Source organism: Poecilia reticulata, chromosome 7, assembly GCF_904066995.2.
Source record: "Poecilia reticulata chromosome 7, P_reticulata-male-v2, whole genome shotgun sequence".
NCBI classification, from domain to species: Eukaryota; Metazoa; Chordata; class Actinopteri; order Cyprinodontiformes; family Poeciliidae; genus Poecilia; species Poecilia reticulata.
Window position 1 is genome coordinate 20,735,382 of NC_088836.1, and position 18,064 is coordinate 20,753,445.

The 18,064-nt window shown below is 43.2% G+C and overlaps 1 protein-coding gene across 2 annotated transcripts; it reads left to right on the top strand.

The window, feature by feature from the left end:
* Positions 1–403: 403 nt before the first annotated feature.
* Positions 404–17,913, top strand: tasorb (transcription activation suppressor b). 2 transcript variants are annotated; one of them, XM_008413940.3, is made up of 23 exons: positions 404–839; positions 2,192–2,337; positions 2,455–2,547; positions 3,263–3,335; positions 3,521–3,612; positions 3,700–3,834; positions 3,914–4,038; positions 4,150–4,181; positions 4,439–4,544; positions 4,700–4,803; positions 4,925–5,034; positions 5,973–6,045; positions 6,167–6,241; positions 6,496–7,359; positions 9,122–9,432; positions 9,520–9,622; positions 10,414–11,243; positions 12,546–12,668; positions 12,896–13,055; positions 14,017–14,125; positions 14,680–14,858; positions 15,884–16,018; positions 16,144–17,913. In XM_008413940.3, exons 1-23 carry the CDS (start codon positions 536–538, stop codon positions 17,388–17,390), a joined length of 5,529 nt encoding a protein of 1,842 aa, XP_008412162.2. In that variant the 5' UTR covers positions 404–535; the 3' UTR covers positions 17,391–17,913. The 2 variants fall into 2 exon arrangements, with proteins under 2 accessions (XP_008412162.2, XP_017161403.2); XM_017305914.2 differs by having other exon boundaries at positions 16,147–17,913.
* The last annotated feature ends 151 nt before the right edge of the window (positions 17,914–18,064 follow it).

The following is an 18,064-nucleotide window of genomic DNA, read 5'->3' on the forward strand; positions in this document are numbered from 1 at the left end:
ACAATCATTTGAAAATGACAACTGCTTGCAGGGAATGTATAATGAGAAGTGGTGATGTCCATTTTAATCGTTGACTGAATTAAACGCCGACGGAAAGGACATGGGACTCATCATAAGTGTTGAAAAACAAGAGAAAGATTGAACTTAAAGACCCAGATAACTGGAAAACATCATTACAATGAATAATAATTGCTTGCAAACAGGAATTTATAAAATGTATAAATATATTGACTGTGGAGCATTTTGTAGCATCCAATGTTATAACTGAGTTTTGTAAAGTGGGAAAACTATTTTCACTTTCACATCCGTTCACTCATGCTTCTCAAAACATCCATTCTTGCACTACCCCCTCTGGCCGTTAGGGGGTGTGGATTTTCTGGCATGTAAACAGTGACGGCAACGTTTTGCAGTGGTGGAGAAGAACGTGAACGTCATTTTTACAATGGCGGAGGCAGGGTGAAGAGGCGAGTGTGTGGAAAGCGGCGTCGTAATCGTCAGAGCTACAAAGCCTTTACCGAGCGCACGCTGCCCCAAAATGGCCCTGAACCCCAAGGCTGCGGGAAAGGCGGACTCAGAATGCGCGGAGACAGGCGAGCCGCTCCCGGAGGGTGGCGAAGCCGACAAGAATTCAGCCGCCACTTCGGCCACAGCCAACCAAAATGGCGATCAGCCTGGATGCAGAGACGGTGTAATGCCCGTACAAGAAGCCCCAGAACGGCGCAGGAGCGTGCTGGCGGACGCCCGGAGCTCCAGCAGGTCTCCCTTGCCGGCGCAGAGATCGAGCGAAGAGCTGCCACGGAAAAATTTCCAGATTCCGAGGAAGACGAGAGAACGGAAAGGTGTTGCCATGTAGCTGCTATTTTGAACGGAGCCTGTCCTGCTTTCATAATTCTAACTGCTGTTAGCCTGCTAGCTAGCTGTTGGGTTCCGCAGGTTTATTGAATTCTGCTGAAAAGATTCGTCCTATTTAGTCACATTCACATTCGATTACACACGGGTAGAACTGTTTGCAGACATAACGCTAGCGTTGGTGGGTAAGGCTCAGATTACCAGCGGGCAGCAGTGTTACGCCTGGAAGCTGAGCATCTGAGGAGTGACCATATGAAAGCAAACGTTGTTTGGGTTCTGCAGCTTTTCCGGGAACCGTGGTCCGCCTGAATGTGTGCTTCAGCGCGAATGTGTTGCAGCCATCACCTATCGACATGTGGGTGTCTCTTTGACCTCACTGAAGGGCATGGCTTAATCCACCCCATGAGTCAACCCAAACCCATTTCAAAGCCGGACTCCCCTTAATTCATCCGAACCCTGGTAACAGAGCGTCCCTCTTTCTAAGCACTTCATCACAGCATCCCTCTGTGCATTAGCCTGTACATGCAGCTTCCAGTGATGGCCCTCATCCTTTTGAAATGTGGAAGTCCACATAGCAAAGTGTGAACATTTTTTAAACGCCAATAGATGTTTATAAATGCAGAAGTTTAGAAGAAGTCTTTAGCGTGAAGTCACTTTAGATTCTGCTCTTGTAATATCTCCCTCTTTAAAAAATAAAACAATGTACATCTTTGAGCTTAAATGCAAAACTGGTGTACAGTGTGAGCTTGTCTTCATCTTTTTTTCATGTAATGAGAGTTTTGTATGATCTGTTACTCCACAGATGGAGGCATTGGGACTGCAAGTGTTTGCTTGCACTTGAATTGATATAGTGTGTCAATTAAGGCTGGTGTAAGGTTATAGATGCAGTTGATTCATAGTAACTGTTGCATGTTACTATGCAACAGTTTGAGGGTGAGTTGGAGATTTTCTGAACTAACTTCTTTTGATGAGATTAGTTTGAACACTCAAATGGATATTTGACTTGAGGTGTAAACCATGCAGAATCATAGATTTTACAATTTGCCATAATGAACAGGTTTATACTTTTCGTTTTGCTGTGTGGTTCATCGGATCTGGGCAATAATTTGAATTAAATCATACAGGAATCCTTGACTTTAATAGTTGATGTGATTTTATGTTAAAAATGTAGCACAGTCACACTGCAAAAACAATTTGGCCAGTCGCATAGAATATTTGCTATTTTAAATGTCCACGGTTTGTATGGATTTTCAGCTCATGTTCTGTTTGTTCTGTGTATTGTAACATGCTGTCCGGCACAGCTTACTATTGCACTGATTCACTTGTGAACATCTGTGTGCAGGTCTGTACCAGTTTTTGCCGCCCGACAGTCGGGAGTTCGAGGACCTTGTGAAGATCATCTCCTCCTTTTACTTGGACGCAACGTCGCGCGGGAGCTTCTCCTACTGTAAGGCCAGGCTGATTCACAACGAGCTGCTGGAGAAGGAGGTTGGTCAGAGTCCTCGTTCGCATAAAAACTTTACATCGCTGCTTGCACGTGCATCGTCGTTTAGAGATTCGGTTTGCCGCGTGTTATTGAACTTCTCGCCTCATTTTTGTTGCCAGTTCATTGAGAAGCGGCGAGAAATGAAGCAGGAGGGGCGAACCGATCAAGAGCTTGCCGAGTCGTACTGCTTCCTTTTTCCAGACAAATCCAAGGTTAGTTTGCTTCGAAAGCTACAATCCAGTGGTTCGAAAAGTTACTAGAGGTGTTTGATTTCTTCCGGGGGCATCTGCTTACTTGTCTTAAAAAATCATGCAAAGCCTTACATGTTATTACCTCAGTTTTGGGCCTTCAAAATAATCCAATATTTCCAGATTTCTCATCTTAAATCTTAATTTTCATTTATTTACATATTAAATGTGTGCTTCCTTTGCTTCTTCAGTTGACTAATTTGTTGTTTTTGGCATGTTGTTTTTTTTTGTTTTTTTTTAGGGAATTAAAAATGGAAAAATAATAACATTCTTGTTACCTTATCCACTGCCATCTTCCTCTGAACACTTTGTATTTTACAAATATCAGTGTTGGCAAAAATGTGTTGATAACCATTATGATGGTTACACTATAGTTGCATACCAGAGCCAAAAACAAGGAGCGTGAACCAGTGTAAGTTATTGTTAAGACATTATTAAGTTAACTTATTCAGTGTTTTTTAAGCATAATTTATAAAGGTCTTAAATTTAAATCGGAATGGTCCCGAAAAATTAAGTGAATTTCTCATGGCATTTAAAAATAAATGTCCTCTTAAGGCACCTTACCATACGAACGGATCCATTTAATCTAAAAGTATTAAATAAAATCGGTCCAATTAATCAGATATTGGTCAGTTAGATAAAAAAACTTTCTAAGTGTTGTTTTGTTTTTTCCATCCAGCTCCAGTGGATCTGTGAGAAGGGATTGTCAGTAGGACACTGCAGGATTACAACATTAGGAAATCCATCAGTGGGTAAGCTCTTCTCTTTTATTTTCCCGTTTGAGATAAAATGTGCTTGAACACTTGTAATGTTCCAGCAGCTGTTTTCAAAATGCAACAACAGATCTGCGTCAGTAGAAACGGAATGAATGACGTCTGTTAATTTTTCCAATGTTTTGTGGTAATGTTTTTTTTTGTGTTGTTTACTTCCAATGCAGGTGTTTATCTCTCTAAATACTCAGATTTATTACAAATAAATCCTTTGGAAGTGGGTTCGTTTGGAGATATGATCATCCTTAAAGTCATGAGGGTAAGGCCGACGTCGTTTTGTGTCGTTTTCCTCGCTCTTTATTAAACAGGTGAAGCTTCTAGCCCGTCGTTCTGTTTTACTTCTCAGGGACGAATAAAGCACATCCACGAGAACATGCCTAAGAACGCCATCGAACTTTCACCCAAGTTCGACTGTCACTTGTCCAAAAGTGCCAACAGGGTCACGTCTTTGCTGTCATATAGAGCTTTTGAGCTCACGCAGGTGAATGCCGGCTCATTTTTTTATGCGCTTCTATTTTCTGCAATCGCTTTAGCTTCTCTAAAACTGCGTGTTTTTGCAGCAATATTTTTTCGAGTTTGCGTTCGATGAGATCAAACCGCGGCCCAGGCACGTGTGTCCCTACGCCGTGGTTTCCTTTCAGTACAAAGGCAAGGAGGTTGCAGCATCTCCTATGGCTGCACACAGGTACGTTATCCTGCAGGAAATGGTGACGCCCCGCAAGCATCTCTAGGAAGCTTGCTTGGCTTGTTTAATATCTGTTTCCATATATAAACATCCAGATTCTCTTTTGAACAGGTTCAACACTATTTCTCCTGAAGGAAGTAGAGGTATTTTTAATTTTTTTTAGTGACTCCATATTTCCAGTTTTTCCTGTTCAGCTATACAACAGTTTTAAATCTAACCCATGAATCTTAAAAGAAAAGCATGTTTGATGATTGTGAAGTTGGGCTCAGTATTTAGTGCAAAAAAAAATAAAAATCAGTTAGTCTGGTTTTTTTAGCGGCATATTCACCCACAGCTTTACGGTCATGTGGTTTTTGTTTCATTTCTGACCGTTTGACCTGTGACGCTGATGGTGTTGCAGGGAAGAGCTGCTACACAGTGTGGAGTGGCCCGCTGGTCAACAAGGGCCAGGAGTTATTCCCAGTCTGCTTACGGTCCTTTTCACGTCCCTACCTTCCTTTCAAATTGCAAGTATTCCTTTTCTCTGTTAATCATTAAAGCCTCTTTCAGCTGAACTTTAACGCTGCACATATTCTTACATGTGAGATGAAAAGAAATGTAAAAAAAGAATAAAATGCCTGCGTAACATGAGGAATCGCTGAGCGGTTACTGTTCTCTGCAGGCGTGAGAAGTTGGAGATGAATCAAGGCATGCAGCTGGATCAGGTGAAGAGGAAGATCCCTCCTTTTTTGTTTTCCTGGGACACCTACAGTATATCACGGGAAGGTCAGCAGCGCACACACGTTTACATCCATTGTCAAACTAGATGAGCTTTAGTTCAAATGCAGTGTGTGCTTTGTATAATTGAAAATAACTATAGATGAGCTGTGTGTCGTTTTGTCTGCAGTGATGAAGTGTGGGATGTCCTGCAGCCTGTTTGAGGTGGCAGAAGGAAAAGGTAAAGCAACCAGCGGCAGTCTGGCAGCACTGATCAACAAACTGGAGAGGGATCGAATGGTGAGATGTTTATCCATTACCCAGGCTTTTTATTTGAGACATAATCAACAGAATAAATAAAACGACTATTGATGCACCAAGTAATCTGCCAGCGATATAGATGGATTGGCTCAAATATTCATAAAAAAATAAATGGATGAAAACTGAAAATACACCTTTCCCAGTTTGTCGATGCATAAAGAAACATGTTCTCATTCATTTAAAAACAAACCGATCACTGGGGATACACTGAGAATTTGGGTTGTGACCAAAACAGAGCATTTGTAATGCCAATCTGAAACACTAAAGTCCAACCATTTAATTTGTTTATAGTCTTGCTAAAAAAATGATTTAGGTGCTTGTTTTCTGTCACATAAGGATGCGTTGTAATTCTTTTCAATACTTACAAATATCTTTGTAAATTTTCACTGACCAGAGACAACTGGTTTTCTGTTGAGAAAATTAAGACTTTATTTTACAAAGGTGTTTTTTTTCCCCCTGAAGATTAATGGTGAAAAAATATTTTGACATAAGATATTTCTGCTTTCATGCATGAATGGGGAGAATCTTGTAACCTTTTTATTTTTTGCCGTTTCATATAAAAGTAGCACATCTATACGGGACCTGGGAATGTTACTTTTCTTCATGCTGAATGTTAGTTCTCTTTACATTTGTTAAGAACAGAGTGGGTTTTTGGGTGGTCCTTGGAAAGAACATTTCAAGTCGGCCAAACTGGATTGTTTTATTTCAGTCTTCAAAGAAAAGTCAAAATCAGAGCTAGCTTTTAAAAATCTGATTGGTGCGTCTTTCAGAATGACCTTATAACCAATGTTCAGACAGGGAAATGCATTTGCTCCTCCCGGGTTTAAATTAATTAAATAAAAGTTGGCATTACTGTGTTTATTATTTTATAAGAAAACAGGCGTTGTGTAACAAAATGATCTGCTCGGTGTGTCCAGGTGCTGGTGAAGTCCTTGTTTGACAGGGGCTTCCTCTTCCTGTTGTCCTCAGCTCAGATGGTTGAGTCAAAAGGTACCGGAAAGATTTTCTGTGCTTTCCTCCTGTTCTCTAATAAATCTCTGTCAGCCGAACCACCTACTTGTTGCCTTCAGTGAGGGATCAGCTTTTAAAAAAGCTGCCGTTTGTTTTCCAGAGCGACGGGGGCGGATGGAGAAGAAGCTGCAAGCGTTATTCATCTTTCAGGAGTCCAGGATGGTAGTGAAGTATTGTAAGTCAAATTCTCTGTGAACGTGGCCTCTGAACAACCAGGATGTTTTGTGATGAGCTTTTATGACGCTCATAGCGTAACATCTCTGTAGTAACGTTCTTTCATGTAATTGTGACATTTTTCTGGGAAACCTTTCCTTCTGTTTATGAAGAAGATGTAGAGACTTTTAATTGCTCAACCTTTTCAGCTGTGCTAAGGTGCAGCTGGTAGAGCCGAGTCGGCCGCTGACCCTGACATCCACTCCTCTGTTGCAGCTTCAAGGCTGTCGGAGCCAGAGCCGCTGACGGTGGAGCCCCAGCCGGCCTTCCTGTCCACTATGGAGCCTTTTATTCCTGCACTACATTATGCCTTGTTTAAGCTGCGTCCGAACCCGGGCAAGGAGCTGAGTCTCGGGGTGGAACGGCAAGCCACAGATTACCTGACGCGCATCGAGTCGGGAACGGTGCGGCCTTTCATTCTGCCCGACTACAAAAACAGTTTTGACGAAAGGGCGAGCCCTCTCTCGGTGCCTAGACCTAAATTCAACATGGACGCCGTGCTACGGTCATACGTCCACAACTCGGCTAACTACTTTTTACCTCTGGGCAAGGCACGAGACACGATTGAACGAATAAAGAACCCTGCCCCCGTTCCTCCGCCTGTACCCCCACCTGCACCTGCACCTGCACCCGCACCTATTCCGGTTCCTGTTTGTGCTCCTCTTCCAGTCCCAGTGGAGTACAGCCCCGTTTCGGACTGGGGAGGCTCGGACCGAGGCTCGGACCGGGCAGAGAGGGTCTCCCTCGAGAAGCTCCCCCAGGAGAAAGTCCCTCCTGAAAGCGCCAAACGGAGGCAAGACGTGACGCATTCAAACGGCGCCCAGCTGCAGCCCAAGCCCCACATGGAGCCTCAGAAGGGGCGGCTGTCCCAGAGCGAGTACGATCACGACAAGATGAAACAGCTGCTGAAGCTGATCCAGCTACACAAGAAGAACCTGGTGCAGGAACCCGGCAAGGATCAGGAAAAGGATGGGAGCTGGGACGCCAACAACCTGAAAAGGAAGTTCGAAGGTGACGCTGGCGGCGGGATGAACAAACACCAACGCACGGATCACCTTAGCAACGGCGAACCCAGCAGAGGTGAGACCAGAGGCAGTCAAGTGTTTAGTTTCAATTTAATGGGTTAATAGTTTGTTTGACATGTAATTATGCATACTGCTTTCAAAGTCAGGTCTTCTGAAGGTCTGAAGATTTTATTTGCATGTTTATTTAGTTCTTAGAAAATTTGAAAGCTCAATGTGCGTTTTTAGCAGATTCTGTTGAAAAATTCATGATTTCTAGAGACTCCCTAGAAGGGTTTCCTGGCTGAGACCGATTTGGGTTCATTTAGTTTATTTTTATTTTTTTTTATTCAAAGGACTGAATTACATAAGAGGAAACAAAATGTTCCACAGCTTTCTCAGCGGAGGTAGCTCTAAGTCAATTACACATCTGTGAAACCAACTTGTCCAGTTAGGAAGTGACACTCGGTGTGAATTAATTTCACCTGCTGTTGTGCAAATGGAAGAGGCCGCAGGTGGAAACAGCCAATTAGCAATTAGTGTTTGTCAGATGGTGACGACAGACCTTTTCTCATCCTTTCCAGCTGCCATCTTGCTCATGTTTATGTGTTGTCGGCGCGTTTACAGCTAGAGGCAGCATGAGATGGAGTCACTCAGGTAGCTCTGCTCATCTTGGATGGCACATCCAAAAAAAGATGAGAGCAAGGTTCACGTGACGGCGTGGAGTACGCTTTGCTGGCCGCAACATCCTCCAGCTTCACCAGTGGTGTTGTGAAGGGCCATTTCTTTGGTGGGACGCACCGTCCCCAGTGTGTGCTAGCTAGAAGTAGCCGGACTGCCCGTGTGCTGGTGCAATGGGCCCTAGGTTCCCAGGCCTCATGCAGCAGCAGTTCCTGCATGATGAAGGCACTGCTTATTCGTTCCCCACACCTGATCCCGACAGAGTAGGAATGTCAAACTCATTTTCATTTCAGGAGGACACGTCGAAATTACGAATGTCCTCGAAGGGCCAGTTGTGGCGGCACGTATTGATAAAACCACCCTTTAGCAAACTAAAATATGTATAAATGGCTATCTCTTCATTAGATAAGTACCTCTTGAAATGAGATACAGAATATCTTTTCATATTTATGTAATTTGGCAGCATACAGATAAAACGGCTTTGATTTGATCAAGTGTTTAAGCACACTATCTTGAAAGTTGTATTTATGTCGTCATCTTAAGGGACGGATAAATACTTAAGCGGGCCGGACCTGGTCCCGGGGCCGTGAGTTTTACACATGTGCAATAGAACACTTGTGGTACATCGTGTTGCGTTCCGATGCTCTACTCCAGGTCTGGGAGGAGATCCCTCAGGAGAACATCAAAACATTGACCGCCACATCAGGAGCTCATCCAGGTGTTACAGTGAGGTCCTTCAGGCACATGGAGGCCACACACACACACACACCCACACACACACACAACTGAGCCTCGTTTTGACTGGGCTTAATGAATTTTTGCTGAAGCTGGTTCAGCCTCCGACCTGATTTCCCACTTTTATTTTGAGTGCATTTCTAAATCCAGACCTCCGTGGGATACATTGATCATTTTTGCTATTTCGTTCTTAATGCACTCCACTATGTTACATATGCAGATTTCCCTCTGCATTATTTATTGCTAGGTTTGGATTTTATTTTAGTGTGTTTAGTGTTTTTTTTTGGTTTTTTTTAGCAGTGTAGTTTAGATTCCCAACAGAATAAAATAATTACACATCTGTCCTTCATGTTTACAATGAGGGATATAATTACTGAGCTCACAATATCAGAACCAGATTCAGTCTGATTTGTTTTTTCGTTTAGCTGGCCAGATGGACGACATCGGAGACGAGGCCGGACAGAGAGACAACCTGACGGCGGTGATGGAAAGCATGGGCATCTACGACACGGACCTGAGGAACCGCGGCAGCACGGACGCCGCGTCGACCAATGAGACGCAGCGCCTCCTCAAAATCCTCCTGGCAACGCTCAACAAAGCCATGGCTCAGAGCTCCATGACCGTCCTGGCGAACCACGGCGAATCGTCCAGCACTTCAGGAACGATGGAGTCCATTTTGTCCGATTCGGCCGCTGCGGTGCAAATAGACGCGGTTCCACAGACAAACTACACTGAGGTGAGCTCCAGTCAGCCGATTGAAGTGGCGTTTCAGCGTTAAAAAGTTTTTGTTTTGGATCTGGAACATGTTGTGTTTTCTGTTCAGGAGGACATGGACTGTAGTCCTGGGACTCCATTAAGCTCAGACTCGCCGATACAATCAGCTCCGCCCACAGACATTATATCTGGTGATGTTCCTGTCAGCGAAGGTAACTGAAAAAAAGAAGGTCCTAAAAAGTCTCTTCTCAGCCTGTAGAAGTCGTAAAGATGTTCAGGTTTCCCATTGTAGTTCTTCAGTTTTATTTAGGAGACAGTGATTCATATTTGAATGCTGTTGAGTTTTTTTTTCCCCAGGTAACTTGGAATATTTTTTTAATAGTGAAACCCCTGAAAAAGCTGAACTTGTTGTTGTTTAACTGGGTAGGTAGGTACCAAACAAAGCATTGATTTGACTGATGTTTTTAGTTTTATATTGGCAAAGTAAGTGTTTCACGCATCATAAATTTGCACCCTGGATTTGACACAAACCAGTTGTTGAGCTCTTGTAAGAAAATATTTGAATCAGAAGGTTCATAATAGATTATGACAATTAAAGCATACTGACCAATGTACTTGCGTTGAACCTTTCAGGACATAGATCATAAAACGTTGTTTAAAAGAGAAACTAAAAACATGAAACATCAGTAAAAGCAGAAACTTCAGTAAAATAAATTTAAAAACGCATAACATTTTTAGTTGCTTTTCAAAAAACTGCTGTGGGCGACAATTTATTTGCAAACTCTTTTACAAAAAAGGCAACCAGAATCAATGCTGAAGCCAATTGTAGGTAAAATATACCCATTTCCTATTATAAGGATAAAAAGCCTTAATGGTGCTAAATTTCAGAAAAAATAATTATATATAACTCAAGTTAGAAAAATGTGTAACCAATTAAAACTTTAGGAAGCTGTCAAAGTAAACTGGCGTCACCGTGACGAGTCCCCTCTCTGCTCTCCTGCAGACAAACCTCCGCCTCTCGCCGAGTCCAAGCCGGAGCCCGAGGCCGCGCCGCCGGCAGAAACCAGCCAGGAGCCCAAGACGCCTGCTGGCCTGGAAGTGAAAAGTTCTGCAGCTGCGTTGGTTGGAGATGAAGTTCCCTTCCTTCCCTCCATCAGCCTGGACACCATATTGAACCAGGAGATCCACAGCCTGGCCTCCGACATCAGAGACCTCATGCAGACTCGGCGCATCAGCTATGCCTCGCAGATTCCCTCGCGCCTGTCTCTGCGCCACTGCTGGCAGCCCAGCAGCTGCTTCTCAGACTATGTTGTCCCCCACGTCCTCCCCGTGTCTGTCGAGGGACACGTGGAAGCGCTCTGCGAAAAGATGGACAAGTTGATCCCCGCTCCACCTGCTTCCCCCAAGGTCACCGCTCCACCCCCTCCTGTGACGACTTCTAGTCTTACAACCCCGGCCCCCACGGCTGTCCAGGCTTCCAAAGCGAAAGCAGAGCTCCCCGCTTCAAAGGCCGACGGCGGTAAGACGAGCTGCGTCAGCAACGAGACGACGTCCGTCAAGGCCAAAACGGAGGCGTCCTCTCCGGATCTGGGCGGAGGGCTTTACTCCCCCTCTCATACCACAGCAGACTCTCCTGAATCAAATGCCCAGTCGGCCGGCGTTGCTCCGGACGGCGGGTCAACCTTGCTCAGCGGGAGCCTCATCGGGCAGCTCAAACCCGAGGTTTTCACCAGCCTGGTGGAGATCTTCAAGGACGTGACGAAGAACACGGTTAAATTTTACATCTACTCTGGGGAAGAAGGCGAGGACGGCACCATCTGCAAGGAGATTAAGGTACAAGCTGGAGGGACTTTTCACTGATGAGGCGATTCTGCATTTTCCATTATTATTACAGTTGGAGACGCACCAATCAGGCTGTCTTTGCCTGATGCATATTTTCTGTTAGTGCTGAGCTGCTGATTGTTATCAATTATATTTTTCCCTCTACGGATAAAACCTAAATATAGAAGTGATTTGATTAGGGCTGCAGCCAATGATTATTTTATCAATAATTCTGTCGCTTATTCTGATGAATAATCAGATTTAAAAAAATGGAAACATTCTGCAGATTTTTCCTTTAGCCATATATGCTTTTTAGCAAAAGTATACATTTGCTGCTAAAAAATATATTTCTATCAACATGTGAAGAGCACAGCCCTCCCTGACTGACTTATCAAAACTACACAACATGTGGAGCTCTGGGCAGAACTTATTTATAGAAAAGTTTTTTTTTTTTAAATCTTAAATGCAAAATGTTTATAAATACTTTTTTATTTTTTTATTTATTTTTTTTTTTACATTTTTGGTTTAATTACTGTTCTGAGTTTGGTGTTCTTTCAGTAAATTGGTTTTATTGAGTCTGTACATGCCAGTTGACAATCAATTACTATATTAGATTATTTTAATAATTGATACGTCACTATAAATCTGGTTAATCATTTCAGCCCTGTATTTATTTTCTGAAGATCATCACCATTTATGCGGCACAATATATGTCCTTAACTTTAATCAGATTTTTATTAACATATACCATTGATTTGTGTGTTTGCAGACTGAAATAGTGAAACATCTTCAGATTGCTCCTGTCAAAATGCATCTACTCTGAATCAATCAGCTTTGTGCTTTCTTTAGAAGTTTTTTCCAGATAGATGTAACTGTTATTGTTCTAATTATACTCAGATTCTGTGATAATTTGCTGCATTTCACTGGTTAATCTAAAAAAAAAAAAAAAAAAAAAAAAAAAGCTGGTCTTTAGAGTTTTTAAATGACAATTTCTATTTCTAACTATACACCTTTTCTATTTCCTAAGAAAAAAAAAATCTCCAGATGATTTTAGTTGCATTCCTAATTTAATTGCTGCAATGTTTGCATATTTCTCCATATCTTAATTAATTCCCGAGCCTCTGCTGCAGTCTGCACACGCGGATGTTTACAAATGAAGTGCATATGTCTGAAGCGCAGGCAGGATTCTTCCTGTTTTCCTGTCTCGGTGCTGTACTTTGTGTATCTGTCACTCATTGTTGAAGGTGTAACGGAGGAGAACAGTCATTTTGTCTTTCTGCCTCTAACAAGACGTCTCTCCTGTCTGTCACAAAGGAGTACTTGAAAAGTCTCGGCAACAGCGAGTGCAGCCCGCAGACGTTTCTAGAAAACAGTGGAAGTTTGGACAAGCTCCTCATCATCATCAGGAACGAGGACATCGCTGCACACGTGCACAAGGTTCAGTAGTTTTCCCCTCATGCTGCCTGTCTTCCACTTCCCAGTCTTTATCTCTGTGTTCACTGCAATACTTGCGCCTAAACGTAAACGCGCAGTAAAAAAGCGATGCTGTCCAAGCTCCTGGAGCAAACATCCATGACAATGACATTACAGCCTCAAGTGATGAAAGCTGCGTGACTTTTATTTTCGGATTATTCTGAAAATGAACATGACTCGTCTCGCTGCAGATTCCAGCTCTGGTGTCCCTGAAGAAGCTGCCTTCAGTGAGCTTTGCTGGAGTGGACTCTCTGGACGACGTGAAGAACCACACGTACAACGAGCTGTTTGTGTCGGGGGGCTTTATGGTGTCTGACGAGTTCGTCCTAAACCCTGATCTGATCACGCAGGGTAGGTCTGGCTCTTTATCGCAGGAGCAAAGAAGCAGAATGAGAACGTTGAGGCTAGATTTTTTTTTAAATTTTTTAATTTTTTTTTATGTTTGCACTCGGTTATGAAATCTACTTGACCAGGTCCACCGCTTTCATTCGTCCTTGTTTGTATGAAAGGCTGTATCGAAATAAAACTGTGTGTAATTACTACATCAGAGCCTCAGCTGCAGCCAGCATGGGCTTTTTGAAATCAATTTAGAAGAAATGAAGGCTGCTGGTTTTGGGCGCCACAAATGTTTGTGACAAAGCTTTACATGCCCAGACTCCTTAGATGTTGTTTATTGGCACCCATTTTGTAAATGATACAGTAGAGTAATTACTTTTGATCAAGTTTTAAATGCAAGATTTTATGTGTAGATATTTTCTGTGAAGCAGACCTCTTTATTAGGCTGGAAGTGATCAGTTTGCGTTTGGGCTGAGAATTTTTAGTCAATTCAAAATTCGATTGCAACTTCCACGGCCACAGTGGGAATATAGATACATTTTCACGACACCCACACAGAAATGATACTCTCGCAAAAATTTTGGACAAAATTAAAATTTCATGCCCTTTGCCTATCATTAACAAAATACTGCTGACATTGTTCACCTCTTCTGTAGCTAAAACTAAATTCTTAGCAATCTGTCTGCTGCCTCTCATTTATGTCTAGACAAGTGTCAATATCATTCTTTTTCATGATTAAGAACAAACATGCAGGACGCCGTGCATCAGATAATGCGCCGTTACTGCTTTGTAAGTTTCCAAGGCAATAGTTGCCATGCCTCGCTTTAGATCTTTACTACCTGCTGGGTTTGTTGTGTTTTAGTCTGCAGGGATTGTCTGTTGAGTGAAAAGCCTTTCAGATGGGGAAATTGAAGCTAGAGAAAAGTTCACAGCAGTGACGCTAATGAATGCGGATGTCTTTGCTTGCTCTGTGTAGACCGTTTGCAGGGGCTGCTCAAGTTCTTGGAGGAACAGAGCACTCCTGAACATCCCTGGCAGTGGAAGGTTCACTGCAAGTCCCAGAAGAAGCTTAAAGAGCTGGGCAGGTCAGTATGGAGCTCATGAACCACAGCAGTGGCACACAACTCTGCCTTTCTTTCTTTATTTATTTTTTCTCTTTTTAGTCTGTCACCGAAGGGAAGCAACTTAATCATCAAATACTAACCCAGAGTGACAGAATAAAGATAACAATTATCCTTGCCATTTTTTTGTTTGCATTTTTTCCATTTAACAAAGAAATTCTCTTACAACAAAACATTGTCCTCTGTAATTTACACCCACCTGTTTCAGGGACTAAGATTTTTCTTCAGTAGCAATTTGGATCTTTGCAGAGATGCAAAGAAACACTTTTCCTCCAGTTCATACTTATGTTCTCATTCATAACTTTTAGACATCTTTTGGAACCATAATGTTTTCAACCCTGAACATTAATTGAGCTTCATAAAAATATTCCGATTCTTCAGTTTCAGTGCAATGTCTTGATAAACGAGTTGATGGAAGAACAGGATATTCTGCTTTGGTGCCGACTCTTGTTAACCGTTGATGTTTGAAAGGATTGTCCATCCCTGTGGTTTCTCATGTACTGCTCTGTCTCTTTAAGGCTAAACGCCAACGCCATGGGTCTCTTGAACCTTTTAACGACTTACCAGAAGAAGCACCTGGTGGAGTTCCTCCCGTATCATGAGTGTGACACTCAGTCCCGCCAGGCTCCGGACCTGGAATGCCTCATCAAGCTCCAAGCTCAGCACACACAACAACGGCACCTGATCTTCCTCACAGGTATCACAACCTTTTTCTGCTCTCGCCATTTTGTCTTTCTCTCCCCAGTCACAGTTTGGAAATCAACCAACTGATCGATGGTCAAAAATCAAACAAAGAATTGTTTTAATTTCTCCCTTTATTTTACATTCATCAAAGCTAAGACTGAATCACATTTCCTGTGATTTTTACAAGTTCCTTCCCGCCATTTATCCATCGGCACTTAATAAATAAGTTAGTTTAAATGGTTAAATATTTTCATACCCAAAAGACAGTCCTCCAAGCAGCATGAAGAGTGGTCATTGATTTAGGTAGTTTTCAGTCCTGCAGCACAATGTACTGCTCAGGCTATCTGACTGACAAATGTTTTATCGAGTTCATAAAATATTAGGTTAAGTATGCTAATTTTCAAACACATTTGAAGTAAAATGACAAGATTCCTGCTTTACTTCAGTACGTCCAAACATTACATTGTTTGTACGACAAAATTAATCATACTTCGTCAGGTTTAATGCAATCTTTTAAAATCACCAACACGTTTCTTCTCATTTAAAGTAATGCTAACATTTTTGGAGCGATCCAGCAAGAGTTCCAGTAGAGGGAGCTAGAGATTATGATGCGAGTTCCAAAGTCAGACTCTCCAAGGTCTCATGAATAAAGATGAACGTCAAAATACCAGAGCAGACATGCAAAAAGCTGTTTGGTAGTTGTTGTAAGGCATCAACTGACTGCATGCAATTTTGTGCTCTTTATTTTTAGTTTATTTAAATTCAGATTATCTTTGCGACATAAATGTAGATATTACATTTCTCTATTTCTGTGGTATGTAATATTTGTACCTCTACCCTAGAACCTGCAGCGAATTTTCGTTTGTGTGTTTTAGTTCTTAGAAAAGTAACTGGAGTCAGAAGGCGAGACCTTCATGAAAACAGGACAGAAAGGGCCTGTTTGGCGCATCTTTAGTTTTGATCTTTTTTACTAGTGTTAGAAGATTCACTCAAAGCAAATGTGGATTTTTTTTGTTTTTGTTTTTCTTGTTTGAACAGAAAGGCCATTCGAAATGTTCCTGCAGTACTCTAGAAACGGAATAGTGATCGCGAGCATCGACGATGTTATGAGCGGTTTCCACAGTCTGATTGGATCCATTAATCAGAATGAGCTTCCTACACCACCTTCCACTGGTGAGTATCATCAACAGGAACATTAAGCACAAAAAACCCCACAGATTCCAGTTTTCCTCATTTGTTTTCATTCCTTCACGGCTTTATGTTTCTCCCTCTCTCTCTGCCCTCCCCTGTTCTCCCAGTAGTGAATGATGAGTGTGTGGAGGCGGAGGACATGTCATTAGACTCCGATGATGGCGAGCCACCAACCATGTCTGATCCCCTAGAACAGGTTGAGGCTAAGAATAAGCCTGAGCTGCTGCCTCAGTTGGAGAAGGAAGACTTTCGCCCTCCACTCCCAGACCTGCCGACAACCCCTGATAGAACGTCGGCACTCGAATCCAGCTCTCTCAAAACGGCCATCTCCCAGTTCAAAGCTACCAACCAGATCGGCTTGGCCTGCTCAGACATCGGCAGCTTGTCACCAGGAGGTTTTCCTGTCAACACCCACCAGAGTTTCCTGTGCCCCTCTGCTTCCTGGTCATCCTACAGCGGTTCCTCCAGCTATGTGGCGTCTCCAGCTTATCCCGCCTCGCCCTGTAGCAGCACCCAGGAGCAAGAGTACCGCCCCCCATCCACCACCGCTCCCGCGCTTCCGACTCCGCCCGTCATGGCCATGGTGGGACCTCTCGCAAACCTGGCTTCCCTGCCCTTGGAAGTCAAACCTCCACCTCCTCCTCCCTTCATGATGCAGGGGCAGCCGTACGGGTCAGATGCCGGCGGAGCGATCTCAGCCGGCGCCTCCCTGCTCGTCAGCGCTTTACCTTACAAAGACCACAGTGACACGGCCCAGCCCGGGTACCTGGGGGCCATTCCTAAAAATGCTGGTGGGACCCCCACGCAGCACGACAGGATACTCAGTGGATCTGGGGAAAGCATTTGGGGTTCGACGGGGACGAGCGCCTGTGAGACTGCTTGCAGCCAGGGTGCTATAACGTCCAGGTCAGCGGACCCCAGCGGCGTCCCAAAAACAGGTGAGATCCCTGTGGGAAGCACACCTGGCGCCCAGGGGTGTAGAACTCAGGGGAACGGCGCTGAGGGCCTTGGAACTCCAGTGGGCATTCTCCCAGTGGCCACCAGAGGGGGCTCTGTACCCAGACCTAAGCTTCCTCCACATCCAGTGGGGGGTTTGGGTTATGGCAGTATAGGTGGCATTCCTGGACATATGGACCACGGACCTATGCGGGGGGCCTTGGTTCCTGGTCATTTAGGGGGCTTCAGAGGCAGAGGGGTCCCTCCGGTAGGAATCTGGCCTCGGGCAGGACGAGGACAGGAACTAGGGGATGGGAGTGGAACTGGGCCCTGCCCTTGGGTTTACCCATCAGGTAGGGGTGGGCCACAAAATTACTACACAGACTACACATACACTCATAACTACGCCCCTGAATAGACAATCATCTGGATGAAAGGGGCAATGCAAACAGCATAAACCAGAGACAGAACTGGCTGAATGTATATATTTCCTTGTCATAAAAGCATTGATTTAAAGCGATAAATATTAATTCTGGTTTTCTACATTAATAAAAGTTGATACAGGCAGTGCCAGGTGTCCTACTGTTGTGAAAACTGTCTGTACACTCTTTCCGTGTGATCTATTTGAGACCCCGTTCAAACCACTATATTTATATTTGCCAACAAATGTTTATGGCCTTCCAGTTTCTCAGAATTGACCACACTATTTCTGTTCATTCTGGTTTTTGAAACGGTTTCTGAACAAAGGGGGAACGGCTGGTATTTTTTTAAAGAAAAACAAAATGAAGTGAATGAAATCTCACTTTTGCTGGTTTGGTTTTGTTTTGTTTTTTTTATTTGACATTTGTTTGTCCAAAATGCTATTAAAAATAAAACATTTCAAATCCTGTTTGTGTGATGGGTTTGACGGTGTCAATCAAACCATTAAAAAAAGAAAAATACCTTCTGTCTCATTGTCATTTTACTCAAAAATGTGGATTTGATTTAGAAATTAACAACTTAACATTGAAAAATTGAAGTAAAACTGTAAAAACTAGGCTTAAATGGGTTTCAGACAATTATTTTTCAGATAAAAACCTTTGAATAGTGAAG

Coding starts and splice junctions, on each gene's coding strand:
- tasorb (XM_008413940.3), top strand. CDS start 536: ATGGCCCTGAACCCCAAGGCTGCGGGAAAGGCGGACTCAGAATGCGCG. Junction 840..2,191: donor GAAGACGAGAGAACGGAAAG/GTGTTGCCATGT, acceptor ATCTGTGTGCAG/GTCTGTACCAGTTTTTGCCG. Junction 3,613..3,699: donor TCATCCTTAAAGTCATGAGG/GTAAGGCCGACG, acceptor TTTACTTCTCAG/GGACGAATAAAGCACATCCA.